Source organism: Olea europaea, chromosome 9 (genome assembly GCF_002742605.1).
Source record: "Olea europaea var. sylvestris chromosome 9, O_europaea_v1, whole genome shotgun sequence".
Lineage (NCBI taxonomy): Eukaryota > Viridiplantae > Streptophyta > Magnoliopsida > Lamiales > Oleaceae > Olea > Olea europaea.
The window spans coordinates 2,430,721-2,458,121 of NC_036245.1; the positions used below are offsets into that span (position 1 = coordinate 2,430,721).

At 31.2% G+C, this 27,401-nt stretch overlaps 2 protein-coding genes across 10 annotated transcripts; both read left to right on the plus strand.

Moving 5' to 3' along the window:
* The first annotated feature begins 6,306 nt into the window (after positions 1 to 6,306).
* LOC111399401 lies at positions 6,307 to 17,984 on the plus strand. 9 transcript variants are annotated; one of them, XM_023026690.1, is made up of 11 exons: positions 13,204 to 13,307; positions 13,489 to 13,536; positions 14,154 to 14,217; positions 14,497 to 14,643; positions 14,782 to 15,037; positions 15,239 to 15,343; positions 15,452 to 15,580; positions 16,419 to 16,468; positions 16,571 to 16,668; positions 16,838 to 17,122; positions 17,379 to 17,983. In XM_023026690.1, exons 4-11 carry the CDS (start codon positions 14,574 to 14,576, stop codon positions 17,874 to 17,876), a joined length of 1,491 nt encoding a protein of 496 aa, XP_022882458.1. In that variant the 5' UTR covers positions 13,204 to 13,307; positions 13,489 to 13,536; positions 14,154 to 14,217; positions 14,497 to 14,573; the 3' UTR covers positions 17,877 to 17,983. The 9 variants fall into 9 exon arrangements, with proteins under 9 accessions (XP_022882462.1, XP_022882458.1, XP_022882463.1 ...); XM_023026695.1 differs by having other exon boundaries at positions 13,204 to 13,536; positions 14,785 to 15,037; positions 17,379 to 17,984; XM_023026688.1 differs by having other exon boundaries at positions 13,204 to 13,536; positions 14,464 to 14,643.
* Positions 17,985 to 22,560: 4,576 nt separating this feature from the next.
* Positions 22,561 to 23,522, plus strand: LOC111400023 (ethylene-responsive transcription factor TINY-like). Its single transcript, XM_023027496.1, has one exon. The coding sequence runs from the start codon at positions 22,753 to 22,755 to the stop codon at positions 23,455 to 23,457; it is 705 nt and encodes a 234-aa protein (XP_022883264.1). The 5' UTR covers positions 22,561 to 22,752; the 3' UTR covers positions 23,458 to 23,522.
* Positions 23,523 to 27,401: the final 3,879 nt, after the last annotated feature.

The window sequence follows — 27,401 nt, forward strand, 5'->3', positions numbered from 1 at the left end:
CCATGTTGGTTACTCCGGTTGCCATTTTTGAAAAACGGACGAAAAATTAGTTTCTAAAATCAACAATATAAAAAATCATTTTTTCCTTTTGAATATGATTTTTTTTTACCGTATATGCAATGAACTTAGATACCGGATTTGTAGTGAACTTACCGAATATTAGCCAAAATATATAGCAAATTAAATTATTATAAAATAGAACAAGTTAATCTAAATAACCAAAATATAACAGATTAAATTACAATAAAACAGAACAAGTTATTCTAATTAACTAAAAGCAAGTAATAAAAAAAAATTGAATCGAGGCCTGTGTGAACACAATTTCCTTAAAAGTTAAAACAGATTAGTCCCATCATCATAGGTGTTTAAGATTTAATTCGAGCGTATGTCTCCTAGAATGCAATGAAGGAACAGTAGAATTTGAGCACGTCAAATACTACTCAGGCAAACAGAATTTGTGTTAGAATAATATCACCAAAAAAAGTCGAACAAGACAAGGAACTGTATAATTATGTAGTATGCAAACCAAAATTATGCAGAAGCTAGATTTTTTTTCCTGTTCTTGTTTGGAATAGTAGAAAACGGGTTGCATATATAGACTTAACCCTCATGAATGCCATTAACTCGTATTATAATGACAATGAATATTGAAGTTTCGATAGTTTTGAAATTTAGAAGGTCAGTTGGAGGAAAATTTGGTAAAACATAGGCTTTCCTAAAGGGCCAATACTTCAAAGTCCGAAACCTATTTTGGTCCGATTTGTCCCCTACGAGCGCACGTAGAGAAAGTCTCTATACTATACATGATCACACCCTTCTAAAATGCAATCCTATCTAATGTGGTATTTATTTTCATTATTTTTCTATGTGGGACAAACCTTAATTGGTTTCCCTCCAAAATATAAACTCATTTCAATTGGGGAAGTGCTACATGTATATAATTGTCTACATAATAGTGTCCATAATTACACGTGGCACTGGATTCAATATTTAATTCAAATCTCACACTTGCACATCAACAACTAGATGATTGCCACATCACATTATGGACACCATTATGTACAATAATTATGTACAAGTAGAATTTTACTTTCAATTGGCACACTTTGAGCCCCAATTTCTCATTTACCTGAATATCCTTTTTAGCAAGTAAATATATGATTTCGATGTCCCACGAAAGAGAATACAAATCGATTTTGAACTTCCAAAATGACCAACTGGATCCCACTCAAATTTTATATCAAAGTCAGCCACTTAAACCCATTTTTCCAACAATTCGTACTAAGTTATTTTTAGTTGTTTTTCATTAGGTTGAATTTAGGTAATACATAATTGATTCATATTGTTTAGAAGGATACTCACTATGTGTTTGTGATCGTTGAAGAAGGTTTGAGGGAGAAACTGTATTGTACAAATTATTTCTTAGAGACATTCCACAAAGATGGATCATCAGATATGTACATGTTACGATCCGTCTCTAGTTCTTTTTAACTCTCGTGTGTATATTCCATATCTCAAATAACCACATCACTAAATTTCAAATAAAAACATAAGATTTTATTTTATTTATTTATTTTTTTGGGAGAAATAAAGAGAAGATCCAAGTGTGAAGATTTTTAAGTTTCTTGAGATTTAAGATGGAGATTGAAGAGGGCTCGATCGGTAGTGATTATAAGAATTGATTTTTTGACTGTTAGAGAGAAAAGTGGATCCACCTGTTATGAAAGGAATAAAAAATGACGGCTGAAATGATGAAATAACGATAATAAAATTGATTTTTTGGGTTGAAAAATTACTACCAAATTGGGGCTCATTCCATCTTCTTATCCATAAAAGGGTAATATCGATGTCAATTTAATTAATTAATTAATTTCTTATGCTTTTTGCCTAGATTATTTGTTAGGACGAATAATGTAGCTAATTAATTTATATTCACTATTTTTTACTTCTCTTTATTAAATTGTGTTTATGTGACATGATTGATTTATTTTTATGTTTGATACTGAAAGTTAAATTACATGATATTGTTACATGTTAAATTGAGAGATTTCACGTTAGAACACCCAATTTTCCTTTTCGTTAATTTTTTGCTAAATTGAGAGATTTCCAATTATTTACGTGATTGTCATAAGTATTATGCATCATTTGTATCAAAACTATTACCAAGAAAAGAAATTTTAATATTTAGGAAAATATTAACTAGTACTTGATAAATGAACATAAATATTTTTATCTTGAATTTATTGATTGATTACAGAATAATTGAACTAGAATATGTATTAAGCACGAGTAGGACTAATTAATGAAATAAGAACTTGTAACTATTTTCTTAATTAATTTCTGCCTCAATTCTTTCTTCACCACTTTTAATTTCTTATTTTAGTTCATTGGGGAAAAAACTCAAACTCAAACCCAAATCATTAAATTTCTATATTCTTGATAGAGTTAGCTTTAACTAAGGTGAAATCAAAATTCAAAAATCGTGAGATAATACTCTACTCATCTTATCTTAAACGTATACAATACCACCACTTGTAGGATAAATTTTGCTACAACTATCACCTAAACGGTGTTAAATGTCATTGGCAATGTTTAGGTCTGGACGTGGTTTGGTTTGGGTCAATTTCGACTCCAAGCCGGAACCAAAAGCAAGTTAATCGGTTTGGGTGAATTTCAATCCAAACCAACACATTCTAACTCTTAAACCAAACACAACCAAATCAAATCGTTCGGTTAGTCAGTTTGGACTTTTAGTCCAAATTTATTTTATTTTAAAAAAAATTATTCGAGTTTTAGGCTCACTTAGATATAAGAACTAAAATAACTAAATAATAATATATTAAAAGGAGTATTGACTAACAAATAAAATGAAGTTAATAGAGACGAATTAACAGAAAATTTAAGAATTTTGTTGGTTTTTTTTTTTTTTTAATATTATGTAGCTTGACTGCTTGAGTAGGAAAAAAATGTTAAATATAACATATTGAATTTGTGCAAAGAAATTTTCAGTATTATTACTTATCGACAATATCATAGATTGATGGGAATTGAGATATTGAGATTATGGTTTATCTTTTGATTTTTATTTTTCATAGAAAAATGTAAATATATAAGTGAATTGGGTTGATTCGGTTAACCAACGGTTTAAGAATTCAAATCATGACTGGACAAACCCACTATGATTTTGTTAAAAAGAAAACCAAACCAAACCAATTACATGTGTTAACCCGACTAAAATCGTCCGAGTACGTTCGATTTGATTGTTTTAGTCGATTTTTCAAATTATTTATTTATTTATTTATTTTTTGGCTTAGACCTAGCAATGTTGGATATATGTGCTTCGTATATGTGGGAAAAATGATTTTCTTGAGGATTTTATAGGGTAGTTATATTGCCACCATGAACTTAGTTCTCTCTTTGATTCTTATGCACACTACAATCTTCCATTTCTTTCGCCCATAGCCGTCTTCACTTATGTTTTCTGAATAATCTTGCATTCCCTCATTTAAATTATGCTAATAATTCTTTATTTTTCTTAAAAAAGAATTTATTTTGACAAGAATGGATGCAGACGCCATAATTTCATTTCATTTCTTGAAAAACATTGCACCGAAGATACAATCAAGAGGAAAAAGAAAAGGAAAAGGAAAATGAAGGTAAGCTAAATAATTATATAACGAGACAATTATTCTGATTTTAGAATGAAAAATATGAGAAGTGTCCTCAATTCAATTTTTTTTTATGAATTTATAAGTTTATATAAATTTAGATATCCTCAACTTGAGTTCTAATAAATTCCTTTCAATTCTACGTGTCCCTCAATAACTCGTAAATTTCTAAGGATTTAATTAATTGAAAGAATTTTAGAAGGTTTTAATGAATTTTTAGCTCAAAAATATAAATACCAAGCTCTTTAGGAATTTTAGCCTAACGCTTGTGAAATTAATGAAATTAATAAACATTTGACAAAATAAAATAATAAACATTTGATAAAATAAAAATATTTATGAAGATACACAGTAATAAAATATTTCATTTTTAGATTCTCATTATGAAATTTAAATCGGAAGAGAATTAAATGAGGAATTAATGTTCTTATTGAAGTTTAGAATCGATTGTTTATTCCGTGCAACTAATAATGAAAAATGAATTTAATTAATTATGTTTTTCAAATTCTATTCACCAACTAAACATGTCTTTAATAAAAAATAAAATAAATAATTAGTTAATATTTTACGCGAACTTGAACTGATTTTTAATTTAGTTATATTTATTTGATTGATTTTGTAGATTATAATTTTGTTGAATTATTTGATTGAACTAAATTTTAATTCGTAGGTATATATTTGCTTGAATTACGTATAATGACGAAATTAATTATTTTAAATGACAAAATTATGAGTTTTATTATGTGGATTCATTCAAGTCCAATTATTCCTAATATTCATAAGACCCTTGCATGTCATTACAAATCAACATGGATTCATTTGATTCAAGTCAATTTTAGTACTTTATTTGTTACAGATTCTTTATAATATCACATTTTCCCCCCAAAATAAAAAAATAAAAAAAATACTAAATTTTATTCTGAAAAAATTTAGTATTACAAATGAACATGGGCTCACTCAAGTGAATTCACCATTCCAGATTTAGAAACCCATCCAATACCCAGAAATTCAGGTTTTGTCTATGTACTGAATCAAGAAATGATAATTGTATTTTATACACTTATTCAAGGCTTTAAAACCATGATATTTAGTTACTTCTAGAATAAATTATGATCTAAATTGTTGCATTTGGTGTTGAATAGGTAAAATTAAATGATAATACAAGAAATCGGAAAAAGCAACAGTGGGGAAAATTGGAGAAAATGGTTAAGTTGTAAGAGATCCAAAGTTTAAGAACTAAAGTGCAAATACTTAAAAATTGTGTCGGACCTCATGATAAATATTCAAGAGTGCTCGAAGTCAATTGGATAAAGAAAGATGTCAAAGAGATGACACAAACAAAGTATGATAATACATCAATTTTCAACCGCATATTGAGACCCATTTTTGACATAGAAAATGATGGAATTTGAGAATGATGTCTAAATCAAAGTTCTAACTCTTTGAGTTATCTTTCCAACGCATCTTGAATTGTCTCAATCGAAGATCGGCAAAAAAAGTTATGATAAAAATACTAAAAGAAACACAGTCAGAGTTTTTCACCCAAAAGTGACGCCGCAGCGGCACCACGCGCCGTGGTGCCGCTTTAGGGTGCCAAGGCTTCGCCTAGGTGCGTCTAGGGCACATTTTTAATTCCATAAAAACCTTACTTTCTACACACATGTCAATTGAAATCTCAAGTGCACATGTCGTAACAAGTAATAAAGTGAATGAGTAAGAGTATCGTCTCACGAGGAATGAAAAATTATAAATAAGTATTAAAATTTATTAAATGATGATCTATTTGACAATTCCAATGTAAATAAATTATTTAACTATAAAGGTTAAACTAACAAGAATTGAACAAGCAAGTTAAAATCAAAAAATAAGATTCTAGAGTTTTTGATTCACCATAACTAATCGTATGCGAATATCTAAATTGAATTAATTGTAAGTGTTCTTTATTGTTGGTAATCGAGTCTCTCTAATTTATTAGTTAATCTTTTTCAAGCACTAGCGAAATATCTTAACAGGAAAATTTTCTACATCTCTGTGAAAATTCTAAACCTGTCAGCATTCATTAAGAACAAATATAAACTCATAAAGATTACACAAGTCCATAGATATCTCTATCCTACAGAATCCTTGTGATATCTCAAACATAGGCTGAAACAATTATTACTTCTCTGTCTCAAATTGAATTCCAACTCATGTAAACGGTGATTAGTCATTCACAAGCATTAAGTCCAGAACGAGATACTCAACAATTGAACAAATACCAATTAATCCAAGTAAAGAAGGATTCACATAATCATAATTAGGCTACATCACAAACTCTAGAAGATAGAAATTAGTTCATGCTAAAATTCAAGAAAAATTTAAGAAAAGAGTTTAAAATAAACATCAAGAAACTAAAAGAGATTGGAAGAAGGAAAAAAACTCAGTAAATCTGGTCTGCAATTTGCTTGGTGTAGCTTTCTCCTCTTGATAGGCCAAAAAAAAAAAAAAGAATCGATCCCCTTGTTTTCCAGCCTCCTTCATTGAAAAATCCCCTTTTTCCTCCTTTATAAATTCCTTATATATATGATTAAAAAAATGTTGAATAATGAATCACAAATATGGAGTGTGAAAAAGTAGCCAAATAATAATCAATTCTTCAAGTAGTTAAGATTTCTCCATCAAATATGCCCTTAAATCCGTATACAACAAACACTCCCATATTATGCTCAATTAAACCAAAAACTCCCCAAATTACCGTCCCTTTATATTCAACTTCCAAAATCCCCAAATCCCGTCTCTCCCGAAATCAGCCACCAAAGAAATTCTTGTTGCCAAATCGTTCATTCAATCTTCAACGGATCTACCGCAGATGATATTTCACACCATATCATTCTCTCTACAAGTTGATTCTCCAGTTCTTGTTGATTCGGTTCATGTGTATAAAACCCTAGCCCCGACTGTGATACATCAACCAGCTTTCTATAACATCACTTCTCAATTTTTATGAATTTTCCACCGTAGCGGCCGAAAATAATAATCCTTCTTTGGGCTTCGTATGGGTGATGCAAAATGTAGAGGGGACTCCAGTCGCGGCTCCACCAAAACGCCGATCGTCAATGGGTTCCATCAAGACCTAGAAATTAGGAGTGTCGTCCAATTCCAATGAGATTGTCGTACCAAAAAATGAAGTCGTTAACACCCCTCCTTGTCGCATTACCCATTTGACCAATATAGTCTCACAATCAAAAGATTATTATGGCCGTCCATTAGGTGCAAGAGTCATAGACACCAGTTCTAAATTTATGGGGATGAAAAACAAATTGTAGGATAAGGGCAATAGGCCAATCGAGGATGAAGAACCAGAATTAACATCCAAAAATCGAAGGTTGGTGCTTTCACAACACAGACCACATGTACCTATTTTTTGGGTGATTAAACTCTGATTTGTTTCGATTTTTTCTTTTTTCTACTACACAAGACGTAATGCATTAAGTTTTATTGAGGTACGCCAAATTTTATAAGTTATACAGTTTGTGAAGTTGTTCCCCGTTTCTCGCTGTAACTAAAAAGGTTGTTGATTGCAAAAGCTCAGTCAGGTTGATACATAATGCATAAGCGGAAATACGTAGATCCTTACGCTTAAGCTCCAAGTAAAACTACAATGAACTGTCGTCATTTATCTGGATGGGGGACATGTCAACATCTGCAGTGTACTCAATCTTCGTACACAAACGCCTCATATCAAGTTTATGCAAGTTCGCTATCATTTCGACAAGCAAGGCGTAAGTGCAACCAAAATGAACAAGGAGACCAAAGGTGTTAGCTCCATTCACTACAAACAAACTCACTGCATCCATTCTATAGACAAATAAAATGCATCACTTCTTTATGATTACAAATTGAGTACAATTGAAGCCGGACTCTCAAAAGTATAATAACGTGGCAGATCCATAATCGACGTTTATAAGTTCAACTTCTTAACATTTTTTGGGGAAAGAAAATTTTATATTGATTACTCAGACAGAAACACAGTCACGAAACAAGCATTAATGCAATATTCAATCCATTCTAAACAAAAATAATTTGAGTACATAATCGGTTTCAGTAAATCAATTCATTTATGCGTTATTTTTACCAATGAACTGATGCATAGTCATTAGCCAGTTGAAAACTTAACATTTTGTGGTTTGTCTTTGTGACTGTGTATGCTACACGACTTTGTCGTTGGAAAACATTCTTTAAATCATACCCTATTGTGAGATGATTATGAGGCGTTCGAGTTTGGTGATACACAAAAATCGATTACGACACAAGGATGTATCTTCGACAGGAAACAAGATGTAATAAACTTCTACATACTATAATAAAAATTAACATTATTACATACACTGTGACTTATTCATAGCTTTGAAAGTGTTCCTGCTGCTCCAATATGTATGACGAAGACTAGTATGATCAGAAATGGTGTTTTTTCAAATGCCTTACTGTTTTTGTGTTGAAGCCATAATGATATGATACGTTCATCATGGACTGCCATTTTGGGTTAAATTCAGATTTATGGAAGGTGAGTTAATGTGAGACCTCATGTCTGGGGATTTAATAATTGCATCAGTTACATTTCTGGTTAAGGATTTATTTTTGGTAGCTAGTATTCTAAAAATTTTTAATCATAAACCTAGTATTTTTAGTCAATATTATATGAATGTAGTGGTGGCAATGGGTCGAGCCGAGCAGGCTCGGCCCTTAATCTCACGAGCTTGGCTCGCGCTCGTGGCGAGCCGAGCTCGTGGGCTCGTCCAAATTTAAATATATTTTTTTAAAAGTTTTACAAAGAAATGAAATAGTAGAAAACACTTTTAAAAAAATAAAAAGTGTTAAAAAATACAAATAATTTAACGAAAATAATTTTTTATTTTTTTTATTTATATCATATTGTAAAACTTTTTATAAAGTATAAAATATTTATATAATGAAGATGAATTATTTTTTGAAATACATTTACAAAAAATATATTTTTTTGATTTCTTTTTAAAGTAGATAAAATGTAAACCCTCCTCCTTTATCCGGGTTTGGGATCAGCTACATCAATTTTAAGTAGGCGGAGTTAAAAATTGGACACGAACAACTTGATGTAACGTATACAATTTTTTAAAGAAAATTAAATTTAATGATTAAAAAATAAAGAAATTTTGATTAATAAAATTAAATCAAATATCATTTACCCGAGAACATGCAATTTTAGCGTATTTATCTTGTAGTCGAAAATGAGCGTCCTGCCAATCCTTCACGCACATTAACGCTTCCAAAACATCTTCTTTTAGTCAGCTGCTGACATCAGTCAAAACCCTTTTATCTGCACTAAAAGTAAACTCCGAAACAACAGTGCTAACCAGAGGTGTCAGCAGATCTTTCGCAATTACAGAAACAATTGGCCAACGTCTTTCATACTTTCGCCAGAATTCAATTACTTCTTCTGAACTTTTTTTAATTTTTCTCTCTGTTGGCATATTATGATTGATGTAATCAATTAATTCGGCAGGCATCGCATTTTGAGTTTCGACCGATATTTGATAAGATGCAAATGTAGATGACATGACACTAGATGAACACATTACAGTTGCATCATATCTAAATGTATTAATGTCTTGAAATAAATTCATTATTTCGGCATCATCTTCTTCAATTTCAACAGAAGGAGTAGGTGCAGAGGATACCCGACTAACATTCGCACCCATTCTTTCCGGATATGAATCATACATTCCACATAATGTTTGCTCTAAATTCTTATAGGTGATAGGTATATCAAGTATTAAAACTTTATTGATTTGATCAATTACGTATTTAGTTCCCGATATATTATATCGGGGGTCCATTGCGCATGCTAAAGAAAATAACATAGGCAGTTCTTCTCAATATTTTCTAAACTTTAATTCCATAGTAATTATAATTTCATTAAAAGCAGGATCATTTTTATATTTATGAAATGTTTTTGCAATTATATAAAGGCGTTCAAGCACTATACATCTCGTGGGATAATAAACGCCGGAAAAAATCTTTGTGGTCTCATAAAAAGATGTCAAAAATCGTTCAACTTTCAAAGCTAAAATCCAATCAGATTCATTTAACATGTCATCGTCATCACTTTTAACGTGTCTATTGTTATAAAAGTCAGTTATTAAATTTTCAAAACCTTCACATGACTTTAATAGCAAGTAAATAGAGTTCCATCTATGGCCTACATCGCTAATAAATGTTTTAGTAGTCGTCACCTCTAGTTCGGCACAAAAATCTTCAAATGCTTATTTTTTACTAGGAGAGATCGTAATATATGCTAATACATTCCTAATCCTTTGAAATTCATCATTTATATGTTTTAAACCATCTTGCACAATTAAATTCAAGATATGATACACACAACGAATATGAAACAAATACCCACGAAAATCAGGTTGAAGTGTCCTATACAATTTATCGACGACTACTTTATTAACACTAGCATTATCAAAAGTAAAAGAACGAATTTTAGTTTCACAATGATATTCTCTAATAATACTGATAATAGCATTATATATATTATCAGCATTGTGAGGAAACTCAATAATTCTAAAAGCAATAATTTTCTTATGTATGCATCAAAGTGGGTCTATATAGTGTGCGGTTACAGCTATATATGCTCTTTTATTAACCACTTCCCATATATCAGAAGTTAAAGATATAACACCCCCATATTGTTGTAAATTCATAATTAATTGTTGTTTTGAATTATTGAAATAATTTATTGTATCGGCACGAAAAGTATTTCGACTTACCCCAACGTACTTCGATTGTAGATATTCTTTTACGAACGAGATGAAGTGTTGGTTGTCTGAATAGTCAGAGGCAACTCAATGCGCGGCAACAAATTTCACCATTCTGATTCGAGTATTATCCTCCGAATAAACTCATGTGGATAGGGGTGAAGTTGTAAAATCGACGCCTAAACTGCCAAATTGAAATTGTGTTTAACCAACTGGAAGAAATCCATGTCTGGCTGCACATGCTTTGTAGTGGCGATTGAGATGGGTGGTACCAATTTCTTTTTGCTATGCCAATCTTTGTTGGCAGTATTTACATATTGCTTTAGATTCTGCAAGGCTATCGACGATTTTTTTCGTTGAAATCAACTTAAAGTTATCCCAATATTTTGCTTATTTTTTGGCATTTCTCTTTCCCCTCGCATCTGAGATGTTTAATTCAACATCTTCATCCTCATGTTCCGTTTCGGGAACGTTAATATCATCCAAATTAATTGGATTGTGACTTTCTTGACCGTGAATGTGAACATCTTCAGGTATCGGTAGGTCATTTAGATCGACAAATTCATTTGGAATTTGACTTTACAGCTTCCTAGGCGATTCGTCATGATGTGGCTCACATCCTGTATCGAACAAGCTCTCAACAAATGAGCGTTGATCCATTTGTTTGATTGTTTATGATGAAATCTTAATTAGAAGAATATAAATACAGCGAGATTGTGAGAATTGAGAATTGGATGAATTGAAATTGTAATTAATAAACTGTAAAAATTGAATTGATATTGTATATTTTGCAGCACAAAAGAGTAAAAACTCGATAATTGATATAATAAAAGAGAGTTGAGAGAGTTGGAGACTTGGAGTAGCAATTGATATGAAAAAAATATTTTGGGGAAGGGGTATTTATAGTGAAGGGGGGAAAAATTAAAAAAAATATAATTTCAGTGACCGTTTCGGTCACTAAAAAAATTCGATGACCTAACGGTCACTTTTTTTAAAAAGTGACCATTTTGGTTACTTTACATTTGAGGGCTCGACGAGCCACGAGAGTCACTCGTGGGCTCGCCTCCCGACGAGGCCCGCTCGGCTCTTGCTCGGGCTCGTGATTTTACAAGCCCGAGCCACCCACAAGCCCTATTTTCACGAGTCGACGAGCGGTTCGGCCCTTTTGACATCCCTATAAGAATGCAGTATGTTGCGAATTGTTTTTTTATTGATGTATATATGAATTTTTTCCAAAATTGTAAACACCACAATTAGGTTGGCCATCATTCAACTATAAAAAAAAAAAATCATTATTAATCCCAAATATAATTATATATTCGCAAGTAATCATGAGCAATCAGCATTAAAAATGCAATCTTATGTACTCTATCAACACACGAGGAGGCACCTATAAATACAAATTTCTCACACTTTTAAAAGGGGATTCATACATTGGAATGCAAGAAACACACTTGGAGATTAAAGAAACGAATTCAAGAGAAAAAAAAACAAGCAATTCAAGGGTTGAAACATAAATTGGAAGGGGAAGAAAATCTTCGTGCAAGATTGATTTCTTATTCTATATTTTTATTCAAAATCCGACGACGTCTTCCATAATAACTTCTTGTTTTTCCTTAATTACTATGAGTAGTTAAATATAATTTTAGAGCGAACAATGTAACTTATTTTGGACCTTTTTTTTTTTCAAATTTTTAAAGGAAAAAATGTAATTTTTTTTGGCCTTTTTTTTTTTTTTTTTTAGATTCTTGTTCATTATGATTATATGTGTGGAGTTTAATCATGATTTCAATGCTTTGAATTTTTTGGCCAATTATTTAATAATTTCGGGAATGATATTTAAGTAGAGATGCGTATTCTTTGTTTATATACATATTAAAATTCGGTAAATTAATATAACGTATAGAGATAGCTATATTAATTACTGCAGTCATAAATGAATTCTTAGAACTATTATTTCATTTAACTAAGTTTGATTCGCATAGAGATATGAAATTGAAGTGGTTAAATAGATTCAATGAGAACTCGAGAGAAGTAAATTGAATACAATAGGAGAATTCGACCGAATACTATATTAGATTTTATGAATCTTGATTTAAGATTTAAATGTGATGAATAGGTGAAATTGTTCGTCCTAATATCCATTTATTATTTGAATTTTCAATCATTCTTTATGTGTATTCATGTATTGTTACGTAGTTGGATTCAAAATTATAACCAATCATTGTTCTTATTTATTTTTATCAAATAGAAATCAGAAACAATAAATTAAATATTAAAGTATATTCCTCGTAGAAAACGATAATCCGAACTCAAATGATTCACTTTACTACTTATTATGATCCGTACACTTACAAGATATAAAATCAACAATAAAAAAACAATTCCAACAAGTCAAAGTTTCATTTTCCCTTCAATGAGGTAATCCGATTGACCACTTTATTTGGGCCCCTTCTCCAATCTCTGCCGACTTTACATTCGTCACCATATCAACAGGTATGTGCTTTGTATTCGGTTTGGTCTCAAAGTAACCATACACAGTTACTGCTTTCTGGCGTCAGAATCTGTATCTGATCCAGTTTTTAGTGAGTAATTTGTACCATTGTGATTGACAATATCAAAATTTGAACCATTCATTTTGAAAAACAGTTTTTAAAATAGATAAATATGATGTTGTCAAAATATTGTACAAATATAATTTAATTAGACAGAACCCAATGCCTCCTACTTTTTTTTTCTTTTTTTTTCTCACTTTTTGATTCAATGTTTTAAAAATGTTTGAATTATGGGAGAACCCACTTCACCGTTTCTTCAATTTTGGATTTCAATTCTAAAAATGAGCTCAAGTGGGCCATTGTTACAGGTAGAGGATAAAGTTAACTGTTTGCTTCATTCCCACTCATTATTATTATAATTTCTGAATGCATTTATAAAAAAAAATTATGACAGTGATATTTTATGATTTCTTGGAGAAACTCTTCATTAGGAATTGGGATGTAAAGATTTATCTTCCTGCTTCTTTATTTATATTCTGGATCGTGCAGATTTGAGGCTAGCGTTCATTCTGACTGCAATTTTCAATTCCTCTGTGGGTAAGTGTTAACTACCATTCATTTGCTTAGTTATGCTATTTTGATTTCGAATTTTGAACGAAGGTAATGGTTAACTGGTGATATACATATACTGCTAATGAGATTCCTATGAACTATGAAGATGCATTTTGAAAAAGTAAGTAGCTAAATATGCTGATAATTATCCTAAACCTCTACTTTTTCTGGAATTTGTTCGAATTTCAGTTATTATCCGTTTCTTCTGGCCCTGCATTTGTGTCCATTTAAATCGAGACAGTAGAAACGGCCCTGCATTTGTGTCCATTTAAATCGAGACAGTTGTTATCTCTGCTTTAAATTTGTATATCTAAATATAGTTGTTGTATAAGAACTTCATTACAGCTTTCTTAAACACAGATTCTCCAGTTTTCTTGTAACAAAATTCTTATTAGCACGCTATGATTTGAACATGTGCTGATATTAGTTTATTTTGGTCATCACCGTCAAGTAACTAATCAGTGTTGATTAAGTTTTCTTTCCTGCGAGCGTGATAGTTAAGGGGCTAAGTCCTTTGAGATTGGATGGTAACTTGACATGAAAAGATTGAATTTGTTTTTGAAGTTTCTAATTAGTTTAATAAAATTGTCAAACTGCCTCAGGGTTCCGAAAGGTATTAAGGGAGAACTGTATGTTTAAAGGAAAATTAAATCCCTTCATTAAAAGGTCAGTGCAAATTCACTGGCTATTTTACATTCTTCTCCAAGGCATTATTTTTTATGTTTTCACCGTTTTTAGCTTCTGTCTCTACTTTCACCTTGTGTGATATTGTCAGCTTTAATGGAATTCTTATCTAAAGTAATATGCTGCATATGAATTTTCTTATAATTGATTGTGTTTGCATTTTATTTAATATCATACTGAATCCTGTTAATTTCATCCCTAATATCTTTTTTATCTATTATATGGAAGTTATTGAGTAGCATCTTGGCTCCTGTTCTCAAGGTTCGATGTAGGCTTTCTAAGTTGATGTGACAAATAACAATCGTCTTCTCCAGTTTGTCTTCGTCCCTGTAGCAAGAATGGAAGACACCTTTTCCCAAGTCTTGACTTTAACTTCCTTTATAACCCGTCGGTTCATTCATTTCATTGGTGAGTTTTATTCTGTTACTTCTATTCTCATTAATGGAGTAACCTGTATTCTCCATAATTTACGGCAAATTGCTTCTAGTTCCCCTTTAGTCTAATTTCGAGTGTGGTGGTTTCTCTTTACATATATTATTATTGTAGAAGATCTTTTCTTAAGAGATCTGAGCAGATGCTTAGAAGATTGGGGCATGATATCTTGTGGTCAAAATCCTGCAAGTTACAGCGATCATAGTTCTGTGGTTACAAGTTGTTCGTCATCAACACATTGTAACTCCAGTGCAAGGTTTGGCATTCATAAAAGAAGAGCCTCAAATCTGGATTTTTTGTTAGTAAATTCAAGATTAGAAATTGTTCATAGAAGACACAATTATGGTGGTGTCCACTTCATTTTAAAAGGGTAAATTTTTTCATATGCTTTATTCTCATCGTTTTTCGTGATGTGTTGGCCGCTGTCCATAACTTTACCTTCTCTTTAATTTGATAATCACCTCAATATGCTTATATTAAAATTTAGACTCTATTTACAGTCTCTCATTTTCCTGCTGATTGATATTCATTACAATCCCATTTAAAAGACATTTATTGTTCTGGGTTTCAGGTTGATGCTTTCTATATCTTGTTTGAGATTTGCTTGTCGGTTAGCATTGGCATCTTGTAGATGTTATTTTGGCTATCTAAGACGTGCACAATCTGAAGTTCAGAGGTAAAAATTATGCTTTGATCTTGAAAATTTACATCTAATGATAAAGAACTCTGGTTCAACACTATTTTACTTGGCCTTTTATACTTAACCTTCTTTCTGCCTTTTTAGCTTTTTATCTCGAGTGTGTAAAACTTTGCATGGCTCTTCTGATGAAATTGGGTGGTTGCAATGTGCTCCTGGAATGGCTCCTGTGGAGGATGGTTCGGCTAGATTTGTGGAACTGCTAAATAGCATTAGGTACCACATCTATATTTATTAAACATCCAGTTATTTTTTACCCTTTTTCCCCCTTAGAATATCAATGATATTCCAAACATTTGCATATTATTTACATAGATAACAATAATATTGTATGCATCTATATAAAGCAATTTTCCTAAAGGTTGACTGTAGATTGTTGCTCAGTCTTCGAAATTGTACTTCCCAGATTACGAGTTTCTCACTACTGTTGTGTTACCGAGGATGTGTTTGAGCCCATTTTTCCAAAGATTAAGTTTTGTAATAGAAACTTTTTTGGAGAATATGTGGTTAAAAAGTAGGGAAAAATTTTGAGTTTACATATAAGATTATTTTATTAGACAAATGTGTGGTTGAAAATGAGTTTGGGAAAAAATGAGATTTTATATGATGGGGCTCAAACAGAGGCTGAGTATTCCTGTGCTAGCTCTAGTTCGAGAGATTGTCAAGATTGTAGGCAATCACGTACATCTTCTTTTACCTGTAGTGGTGACATGAGCTCTTCCTTGATTTCTCATACTTTAAACCTATATATATGAGGAATCTATCCCCAAGTGAAAAGGCTTTATATTCTCTCCTGACCTTTGCTCTGAAATTGTAGAAAGGAGATGGTTTAAAAGTGTTCTCAGTGTTTAAAAGGGTCTAAATCAGGCACCAGGACATTCTATCTCCTAAATCAAATACAGCAACAGCATTGATGACAGATTTTCAAAATATTCCCCATTTAGTAGATGCAATGGAAAAAGGGCACCTTTTAAATATATTAATGGAATACTTGGTTCATCAATCTATTCATGATAATTTGATTGCTTGCATTCTGTTTACTTTTGCCTTTCAGGAATGGACAGCACAAACTGCCTAATTTTTTTGTTTATCTGCTAATTCCAGGTTTGAATATCTATTTTCTTATACTCTGGATGGGTGTTTTTGAACCTTTATAATGTTTTTTCTTTACATACCATTACATTATCTTCTGCACTTGGTTTGCAGGGCTTTTTAGCAATCATAGTCCCTTATATTTTGTTAGCACCAAGAAGTTTTTCTCGAAGATGGGTTTAGCTTGTTATATTGCTAAAATCCACAGTGAGGTATTAAGTTTAAATACTTAACCATTTTCTTAATTTAAACTCTGCTGAAAGGGATTAGTTGCTATAGTCACTCGTTCTTTTTGAAGAGTCCATTTTTTACCTGACTATTTTAATGACAGTTTTACTTCTTCACAAAGCAAATGCTTATATTTTTCGGCCCCATGTGAAGGCATCTGTTGAACAGAATGCATGGGAACTAAAGCAGTACATAGAGGAGCTATACTGGGGGTCGGGAAAACGTGTAATGCTGCTTGGTCACAGTAAAGGTGGTGTTGATGCAGCAGCTGCTTTGTCAATTTATTCACACGAATTAAAGGATAAAGTTGGAGGATTGGCATTGGTGCAGAGTCCTTATGGTGGTACACCTATGGCATCTGATATTCTCCGCGAAGGCCAAGTGGCTGACAAGGAAACCCGTAAAATCATGGAGTTTCTCATTTGCAAACTGATTAAGGTAACATTTTCCTACTCCCATTATCAAAAGTCACAATAATGGTTGATCCATTTGAGAAGATGGAAAATTTCACAACAGATTGTAGACTTAAAATTGCTACATCTCCATATATCTTTCTGTATTTTCAAATCTATATGCTGCATTACAAGACATCTGAGCAGATTATTATTATTTTATTTATTATTATTATTATTTTTTAACTCTTAGGATTTGAGAAGGCGAATATTTTATAGAGCATGACAATTTTTTCGTGTAGGGTGATATAAGATCCCTCGAGGATTTGACATATGAGAAACGGAAGGAGTTCATCCGAAACCATAAACTTCCTGACAACATTCCTCTCATCTCTTTCCATTCTGAAGCAAATACTGCGCCTGGTGTTATCACCACAATGTCCCACATTGCACATGCAGAACTTCCCTGGCTTCCTTATGCAGAAAATGCTGTCCTAGCAGGGTGCAAATTTCCTGTTATAGTTCCCATTTCTGCTGCCATGGCGCTCTGCGCATTCCATCTGCAACTAAGATACGGGGAGAAGAGCGATGGTCTTGTGACGTGCCGTGATGCGGAAGTTCCAGGTTCTGTCGTGGTCAAACCTGACTGGAAACTTGATCATTCATGGATGGTGTACTCCCCTTGGAAGAGGGACCATAGTGAACCAGATGCCTCTGAAATGTGTGAAGCACTGCTGACCATGCTTGTGGAACTAGGAATCCATAGTCACAAGTCGAAGCAATCTGCAAACAGTGTATGAAGTAAGTTATACTAAAACTTTGAATGTTTCATGTATAGACTGCCTCGCAACCTTTTGGAAGACGAAAATGAAATTTTAATAAATTTATTGTTTTACGCTACAAATTTGTTATTATGTGTTCATGTCTTAGATATAAGTTGAGGTTGTCAAGGTAAAATTAAGTATTGACATTACCGTCACGATACATGAAATAGTGTTGGTTATCTCGAATTGCCCAAAATGGGCCAGCATATCGAGGGCCATGTCAAAATTTGGTTGGACTGGATTAGGCCGTACTAAGTAATTTAATTTTGTTAGGGACCATAGTCCTTGAAGGCCACATTTTATAGGTGTATAATAAAATGAGATATTATAGGACAAGTTGTTCAAATCTAATGTGATGGTGAATATGAGAATCAATTTCTGTGCACCAAAATGGTCAAGTAACAGCTCTTAAATGTTTCATGTATCTTGTTATGGGTGGAGCAGCTATACTCTAAATGGGCCCATTAAATCAATTGTAAAGCCCATTTTAAACACCTCTCTGCTGAAGTCCAAACTTCATTTAGAATTGTAGGGTCGTTTGGCCTCTCTCTCTTCTCTCTCTCTCTCTCTCTCTCTCTCTCACACACACACACATTTATATATTTTCAATTATAATTTAAAGGTGAAGTTTGAAGGATAGGTTGGTCCATGACGTACATATTGATATTATTGCATTGAATGTAAAATAATAACTTCTAACCATCAATTGCAAGAATATCTATACAATAATGGTTGCAGAAGCAAGAGGCAACAATAAGTGAATTAGTCACTCCTAGCGTATTCTCGACATGTTTGTTACATATAATCATTCAAGAAACGTGTTTATATATATAAAAAAAAAAAAATCTTATAGATTTTTACCACAATTTTTCGCATTAGGGTTAAGTTGTTCTGTTCTATGAAATCGCAGAAGACTTCGTTTCTTTATGGACCGCGATTTTCGTTCACTTATTCAATAACTCTATATGTATCGAATAAATTGACTACTATAGTGAATGGATTGAAAGTAACACTTAAAGAAGTCTCCAGCTATGATCCTTTTTCGAAATTTACGAAAAACTTTGTTAATGAAATCTAATATCAGTCTCGTCCTTTTCAATTACTGGGATCAGATGCACATTTATATGCATCACTTTAATCAAATAATCACATGATTATCATAAAATGTCCAAAATGAATGGACAGAAATATCTTGTTGCTTGCCTATTATTTTCTATTTTTCAATATTTAGTATTATAATTATTTATCACTTTATTTACTTTTTACTGGTAGGTCAGCTTTTTCATTTAATATTTGCAACACAAACACCGCAAACGTCAATTATAACACCTATAAACCTTGTCTAAACGAGAGTAGTAAATTCTTCCAAATGAGCAAGAATTGGAAATTTGGTTTGGAAAAATCACAATGGGTTGAATAAAAATTTTCTCATTTTTGATGTGGTAAGAAAACCTTAATTATGCTTATTTGAATTTATGATTGATTCAGAAAATCATAATTAAAATTTTCTTGCCACATCAGAAAAGGAAAGTTTTTATCTGCCCATCGGAAAAGGAGATAACACCTGTTTTTAAATATATTAGATAATTAGAGTACTACAACTTATTTTCGACCTATTAGATAAGATTAAGTATGACAATCGATAAATTCTACCACATTATGCAACTTTTCTCCAATGCATATTTGATTTCATATATATCCCTGTTTGACAATCATTATTTCGGTAAAATGGAGTTTTCAATAGTATTCTTGGAAAATATATGGTTAAAAAGTACGAAACTTTTTTGAATTTACGGAAAAATATTTTATTTTGTGAATGTGTGATTGAAAATATGTAGAAAAAAAGTTTTGAAATAATGGTTGTTAAATAGGGGCTTAATTTTGTTGAGAGTTCTTGTTGTGGTGACATATATGCATGATATTTTTCATTAGCCCTTGTTTGATGTAGCTGAAAGTTGATAAAAATTAAAGTCAAAGTCAACAATAAATTTTAATCAAATATTTCACGAATCCACATCTTTTATTAATTTTTCAACCACACATTATATCAACTTTTATTAAAATTTACAAAAAATATAATTTTTAGCTTGTTTACCTGTTGGGTTTAAAAATATACAAATTTCTTGCACTTAAGTTCTTTCACAGTTAATAGGTTATTTATTAATTTATTTTTAATATAAGATTCTAGAAAAAATTGACAAGGTAGGTGAATTTAATTCTATGGTTGTAAGGTACAATCAAATGGAAATTTGTGTTGCTATCAAATATAACGAATCAATAAATATTTGATAAGAACTCTCTTTATGCTTGATATCAATTGGTTCATGAGCCATTGTCAAAGTACAACGTTTTAAGCGTATGAATAATTTATAACAATTGGGAGGATAGACGTACTTATTATGTGCAGTCGTGAGCCTTGAAAAGGGAATATTTAATTTTAAGACGAGATATGAAAATTAATCTTCTTCAAATTTCTTTCTCGAGAAACATATTCCTTCATTTCGTAACTTAAAATTGCTCCTGTGGTTAAATAAAAGGAAAATTTTAAATCATTTAATTGTGCAAATGGTAAACAATTGGTTCTATTGTGCATTATAGTGACAATTTGCATGAAAATGGTGAAAATTTTGTGTTAAAGGGCATTTTTAAAATTTTTTCCTTAAAAAAAAGGCATTTTTGGAAATTATTTGTTATTTATTATTGTCCCTACTTGACCTCATTAAAGGCATACCATGAAATTTGTCAGTGATTTCTTTAATTTATTTACTCATCTCTATATGGGAAAAAGGTAATTAAATATTTTCAGATTGCAGAATAGAACATGAAATTTCTAGGAAGGCATGTAATGGGGTCATAAATTCAATTCACATATTTTGGTAAAACAAAATAATATTATCTTGGGATTGGAACATTAATTGATCAACCCTTACCTTAATTATTATTTATGGGACCAACTCAATTAAATCCTCTTATTTAAATTGAACATAGTAACACAAATTAATCCCAGTTTTCAAGATTCTTTTTTTTCATTTTTTAAACTTCGTTTCCATACATGTTATAATAAAAGTGATTTATGCTAATGTCATTCACGATATTGATACTGACCTTGATACAAAATTGTAACTATTAAACTATGACGAATACCGAGCTACTCGATAAAAAAATTTACATTTATGATTATATATATATAATGCCTTGCCCGAATTTCATGTGTATAATTTACCATTATAGGATAAAAATCTTGTATAATTAGTTTTACTATTAAGAAATTTGATTAATTATTTTCAAACTTAATATACATCTTATGCTACACATCTTTTGCATTGTAGATTTCTTTAGGTACATTGATTTATATTAATATGGATCTAATAGGTAAGATGAAATTCTAAAAGACGTTCTACAAATAAGTAATTGAGAAAACTATAAAGAGAAATGCGAAATCGAAAAGATAATTTAATATGCTATACCTTTTTGTATCGTGTTTTATCATCCAATTGACAAGGGGCATGTAAGTGTATTAATTTTGTACATCACATGCACAATGCTTGTGAATCTATTTATTGCACTTAATTCGTACTTTTTTCTTTTTCACACACACACACGCACTTTTATATATATATATGTTGGATGAAATTCTGCAATGTACATACATTTGATAGATAAAACGACATGTTTATATTTACTATCTAGTTATAAAATGAGCTTGAAAGCATTTTCATAAAATTAAGTAAGACAAGGAAAAATGATAGACTTTGACTTACCCTTCTATAACATATTTCACACATGAAACACAAATTTTATATTAATTATATTTTATTTTCTTTTTATTCAATTTGATCATTCAAATACCTTCTACCATGCCCATTGTCTTGTCTCCATTATATGTTAGGTCGGGTCCTATATATTAATTATATAGTACCAACTTTAACACTCAAAACGTTTTGCTCTAATTATTTAGAGATTGTTTGATAAAACTTTTTATCAAATTTGATCAAAGTCGGTGTTAGTATAAGGCTAAAATTTGCGGGTCTTATAAAATATATGTTTAATTGAAGTTTAACCAATGAAAAGCTATCATAAAGTCTATGTATGGTTTAGATAAAAATTAAATTTTAATAAAGTTGATTATATACGTGGTTGAAAAGTTTGAATCCCATAAAATGTATGACTAAAATTAACTTATTAACTTACGCTTAAATTTTAATCAAATTTTTTTAATTGGTCCAAATAGAAACAATGTACTATGACTATCACCCGTTTGACCCTCATTCTTGCCAAATTATAATGGTTGAAAAAGTATTTTTTGAATAATGTATGATTGAAAAAGAATGAGTTTTTTTTTTATTTGCGTGTAATATTATTTTATGGAAGATTATATGATTGAAAATAAGAGAGAAAAAGAATGAGAGCCAAACGATAGAATCGACCCATGTTTAATTTAGCTAAAAATCAAATTTTAAATAGATTTTAATGATCAAAAAGTCTATAAAAAGTACGTTGTTGAAATTAATTATTAACTTTAATGAGTTTTTATCAACTTTTTTTAGTTAGACCAAACGGTACATAATGTACTATCCAATCGAGTCTTTTTCGTACTTCCCCTCCCTATACATAATGAATTATTGCATAGTGATCTATATTTCTACAGTTTCTTCTTCCGTATACTGTGTGCGTTTTCCCTCTTATGCAAAAATACAATCAAGAAAATAATATTTATATATCTCTGAATCTAAATTCTCACACGAATGCAAATGCGCATATAAATACATCTTTCTTCGACACTTCACATGCTTCTCCTCCTCTTCTCTCTCTCTCTCGCTCTGTATGTGTATGAATAACATTTGATTGATTGATGAGTTTAACAATGGCTGAGTCAAGTAGCCATTCGAATTCTTCATGCACGAAGCGAAGCAGAGACGAAGAAATAATCAATGGCGAAAAGAGGAACAAAACTGGTAATGATAGTAGCAAGCATCCGGTTTACAGAGGAGTGAGAATGAGGGCATGGGGAAAATGGGTTTCTGAAATACGGGAGCCCCGAAAGAAATCTCGGATCTGGCTCGGAACCTTCGCCAACCCGGAAATGGCGGCTCGAGCTCACGATGTAGCAGCCCTGGCCATCAAAGGCAAAAACGCCATTTTAAATTTCCCGGAAATTTCACACTTGCTGCCTCGGCCCGACACCTGCTCCCCACGCGACGTCCAGGCCGCCGCATCCAAGGCGGCTAACATGGAACACCTGCCAGAGGCCGTACAATCGATGACGTCATCTTCCTCCTCTACGTCACTCGTCTCGACCGTGACGTCATCGCCGGTACAATCCGAGGACCAAAGTGGGGAGGTACAAGCCAAAGAAGAGCTTAGCGAGATAGTGGAGCTGCCGAGTTTGGAGACGACTTACGGCGACGACTCTGTGGTGGCACATCCGGTGGCTGATTTCGTCTTCTCGGAGGATTTGGGGTGGGACTATAATCAACAGTGGTTACACGAAGATTGTGGGTTTTTCGGAGATTTTCATACTATTGAGAATATGATTTCTGGTAATTTTTATTGTTGACAAATATTATAGAAAAATGGTATGTTTTTATTGCCTATAAAATACTTTTTCCTTTTTCAATTTTATCCATTTTGTCTTTATTTTTTTTAAATTACGTTAAAATATATACTTGCCTTGCGTCTCAAGTTCTTAGTTCATCTTTGTCGAGTACAATGAGTGCAAGATCCAATCGAATTAAAGTTTATAATCAGTGTCGATTTCTTTCTTAATACTGTTTATTTGAGCTGTATTCAGTCTTTTCTACCAAATATATTGCGATGGAAGTCATTGTCTTGTTCCTTAGTTTAATTAAGATCGATATTTTTTACTTAATTAAGCCATTTTACTTTTCCATTATTAGGAATATTAATTGGTCTGGCTAAAATTTATCCTTTTTTCTTTGCAAATAATTTGTTTTATACTGTTTTCTCAATTTTTTTTGTTTCTAATTTATTTTAAAGAAATGAAAATGAAAATATAAATGAATCGACTCTAAATTAATTATTGAAAAATTTAAAAAATAAGTTTTACTTATTTGCTTATTTACTTATATATAATGGGTTGCCACATATTCAACAGCTTTGATACAGCTGGCTAAGAGGCTTCTTCGTAGTTACACGCTGACAGCCGCTCTATCGCATTTGTCATGTGACTCACCTTTTTCTAAACAAATATAATTACTGCCTGCATTTAATTTAAATCGAAGTAAAATAATTAGTATTAATCAAATCTTTTATGAGTACACATTTTAAAAATTTCTTTAACAATTTATTAAAAAAATCTAATTTTAATCCCTATCAAATACCCTCTAAACTATTTGTAGAAATTAAAATTTATATTTAAATTTAAATTAATAATTATTTTAACCATGTATTTTATAAATTCACAATTTATTAATTATACATTTCATCAATTTCTATCAAAATCTATCAAAATTTTAATTTTAATCCTGACACCAAACAGGGAATTAATAAATATGTCTTCCTTGTGTAGTGTACTCTATGCAGTATTTTCTTGTTCCTTTGCACACTCGTAGCCCAAAAAAATATGTGAATAGCATATCAATATGAGTAATACTATTTGCAGTCGCTTACCGTCGTAATCGTCCTATGTAGCATACATATAGCTGATAATGTTTGATACATTAATATAGTAGTTTTTTATTATCTTATACAACAAATCACTAATCGTCACATGTGTGTCACATAGAGCAATTGCGACAGTAAGTGAATGCAAATAACATTATTCTATAAATATTTACATTAGGTTTTATCCAAATTTATGAAATAGAAGATTTCTATTACAAAAAGAAAAGCAAAATTCTTGTTTGACAACAAAAGGAAAAAAAGAAAAGATTGAAAATGGGAAGAAAACGTATCAAAAGAGTTCGGTCACTTTTTCTATAAATTCATAGTATTGCATTGAGAAGAATTGTGCTCGACACCAGATCGACGTGAATTCTAGAAAAGAATTACTTGCAACCAAAATTGTGAGAGTCTAGAGACGAGGGGTATGCATCGGATTACAGTATATGTTAAGCATTTTAGGAATGTGTAAGAAGAAATTAATGAGAAAAATATTGTTTTAAAATAATAAAATCTTCTTCCCTTGTGTTTAACGTTTAATTGTTGTTCTCTCTCTTTTTGACTTGTTTTTTTGTCTTTTCCATTTTTTGCAACATTTGGTGAATTTCTTTCCAATAATTTCAAACATGATTTGAAAAGAATATATATTCCAAATTGAACTCTTTATGGGCATCAATATACGAGCAAGCTCTTGTTTTCTAACCTGTTGGGGCACATCCCGAAATTTACCTTCCTTATGATACTTTAGGGATAGGGCAGTGGGGGTTCTTAAGGTTGAGATTCAACCTTTTACTATGTCTTTTTTTAATGAGATATTAAAAGTCGGGGCTTTTTAGTAGTATTTTTCAAGATCGAGATGAAAAATAAAAATTCTTTAAAGTTAACTTTTTCGGATCAAAATATCGGTCTTGATGTTTTGAAAGAATTTAGAAAATATCATTTTTACTCCTATTAGGAATTGAACATCAAATAGTTAATCTTTGTAATTTAGAATTGCAAGGGAATTTTACATGAACTAAAGTTTGAGGCAAAATAGTTAACCCCCTTAGTCTTTCTTCGACTTGAAGATGAAAGTCACGTGTGACTTTTATACTTTTACATTGTCGATTTTCGACACGTGAAAGTTGGGCTAAATCGGATTCATGGTATCATTCTTCTTGATACTGATTACCAAAAAATTGAACAGAAAATAGATCGATTTGATAGAAAAGAAATAGAAAGAGATAGACTAGAAACGACATCTGTTATGTCAATAACACCAAAGGGATATTAAATGAATGGAATTGGGACGATTCAATCTCATAACATTAAAAATTGACGAGCCGTTTTCATATTATCTAAAAAGTTTAGGAGTCCCTCACTAATTTTTCCTTCCTTCGGTTGGTGATGGGGTGGGGAGCCTACTTGGACTGTTAGCAAGGCTCATTCATTCAACTACCAATGTAAAATTAAAAGATATTACATTTTTTATTAAAACTTTTTCTCTTATAAGTATTCATGCATGAATCAGCAGCCTCCATTCAAACAAATTATATTGGTTTAATTAATTAATTTGATTAAGAACAATCTTTGCTCAATAATTTTACAAATAAAACATCCTATGGATGTAGACAAACAAGTCAAAACACTTATATGAAAACGATTTGGAGAGTTTGTTAAAATTTCATGTCACGTTTAAGTCTAAAATAATTTAATTAAACAAAAAAATTATGATTTTTAATACGCAACCCTTCTTATTAATTATTAATAATTGCAGAATTATTGTACTTTTTTTTATCTCTTGGCCGCCATATATATACACGATCTGGCAGTGAAATAATAACAAAAATAATAATAAATCGAAGTAAATCAAGATCTTTAGGAAAATAAATAATAGGGCACAACTATTTTTTTGGTCGAGATGTATAATAATGTACAATAATATTCCTTATATATTTTAATTAAAAAAATTAATACATACAATTTTAAAGGATATATTAATTATTATCCATTTAGTCCTGTTCCACAAGGGGACTTCATGAACAACAAACCAATTTGGTAGGTAGTATTCCTAAGGAAGTGTACAAAATGGTTGCCTGCAAATTGTAATTGTTAATTTTGCTCAAATAGAAACAAAAATTTAGTCACAAGCTCAAATAAAATAAAAATTTAATCACAAACTCATATATATGTATATAATATATTACATATATTATATGTAATTTCTAAATTTTTGCAATGATATAGATATTGAATTGTATGTGTTGAAAACAAAATAAACTCGTATGGATATGGTTCATCAACTTAATACATTATTTCAAGAAGTACATCGACTAGTTGACATGTTGAAATCAATTGGATATGACAATGTCAAGATTTATCATGTGGCACATTAAATGATCAAGTGATACTAATGTGATCTCGGACTTGAAAGGTAAAATTGTCAGAAAAATATTTCCTTCATTTCAGAACAAGCAAAACTGTTACATTGACTTTAATATAGAAATATGAACAGTGTAAAACGCTGAGCGTTTATGAAATATATCCCCTTATTTCAATCCATCATTGTCATTATGTGAGTGTCACACGGTAGCTTAATGTTCAAATAATCGTTTTGCATTTGCTTGGAACAAATGTGCCACAAATAATAGATTGAGAACACGAGAACCACACCTGCAAAAATAAAGTTTGGTGATATTTATCTGTATTTCAAATTAAAAAATTGTTTTGGCTTCAATCATTTATCAAACATGTCACAAAAAAATTCACATATATGTTAAGACTTGACAAGAAGTTTGTGTTTAACCGTGTAAATTACATCGATAGTTTTCAATCTATGGCTCTTGTAGCTTCTTGACTTTGTAGCATTGTTGGTCGATATAGTAGACTTTTTTTTTTTTT

Bases quoted from the DNA above. Each gene is read 5' to 3' on its own strand.
- LOC111399401 (XM_023026694.1), top strand. From the start codon at position 14,574: ATGGAAGACACCTTTTCCCAAGTCTTGACTTTAACTTCCTTTATAACC. The intron at 14,644-14,781 runs GTGAGTTTTATT...TTATTATTGTAG, and splicing joins TCGGTTCATTCATTTCATTG to AAGATCTTTTCTTAAGAGAT. The intron at 15,038-15,238 runs GTAAATTTTTTC...TCTGGGTTTCAG, and splicing joins GTCCACTTCATTTTAAAAGG to GTTGATGCTTTCTATATCTT.
- LOC111400023 (XM_023027496.1), top strand. From the start codon at position 22,753: ATGAGTTTAACAATGGCTGAGTCAAGTAGCCATTCGAATTCTTCATGC.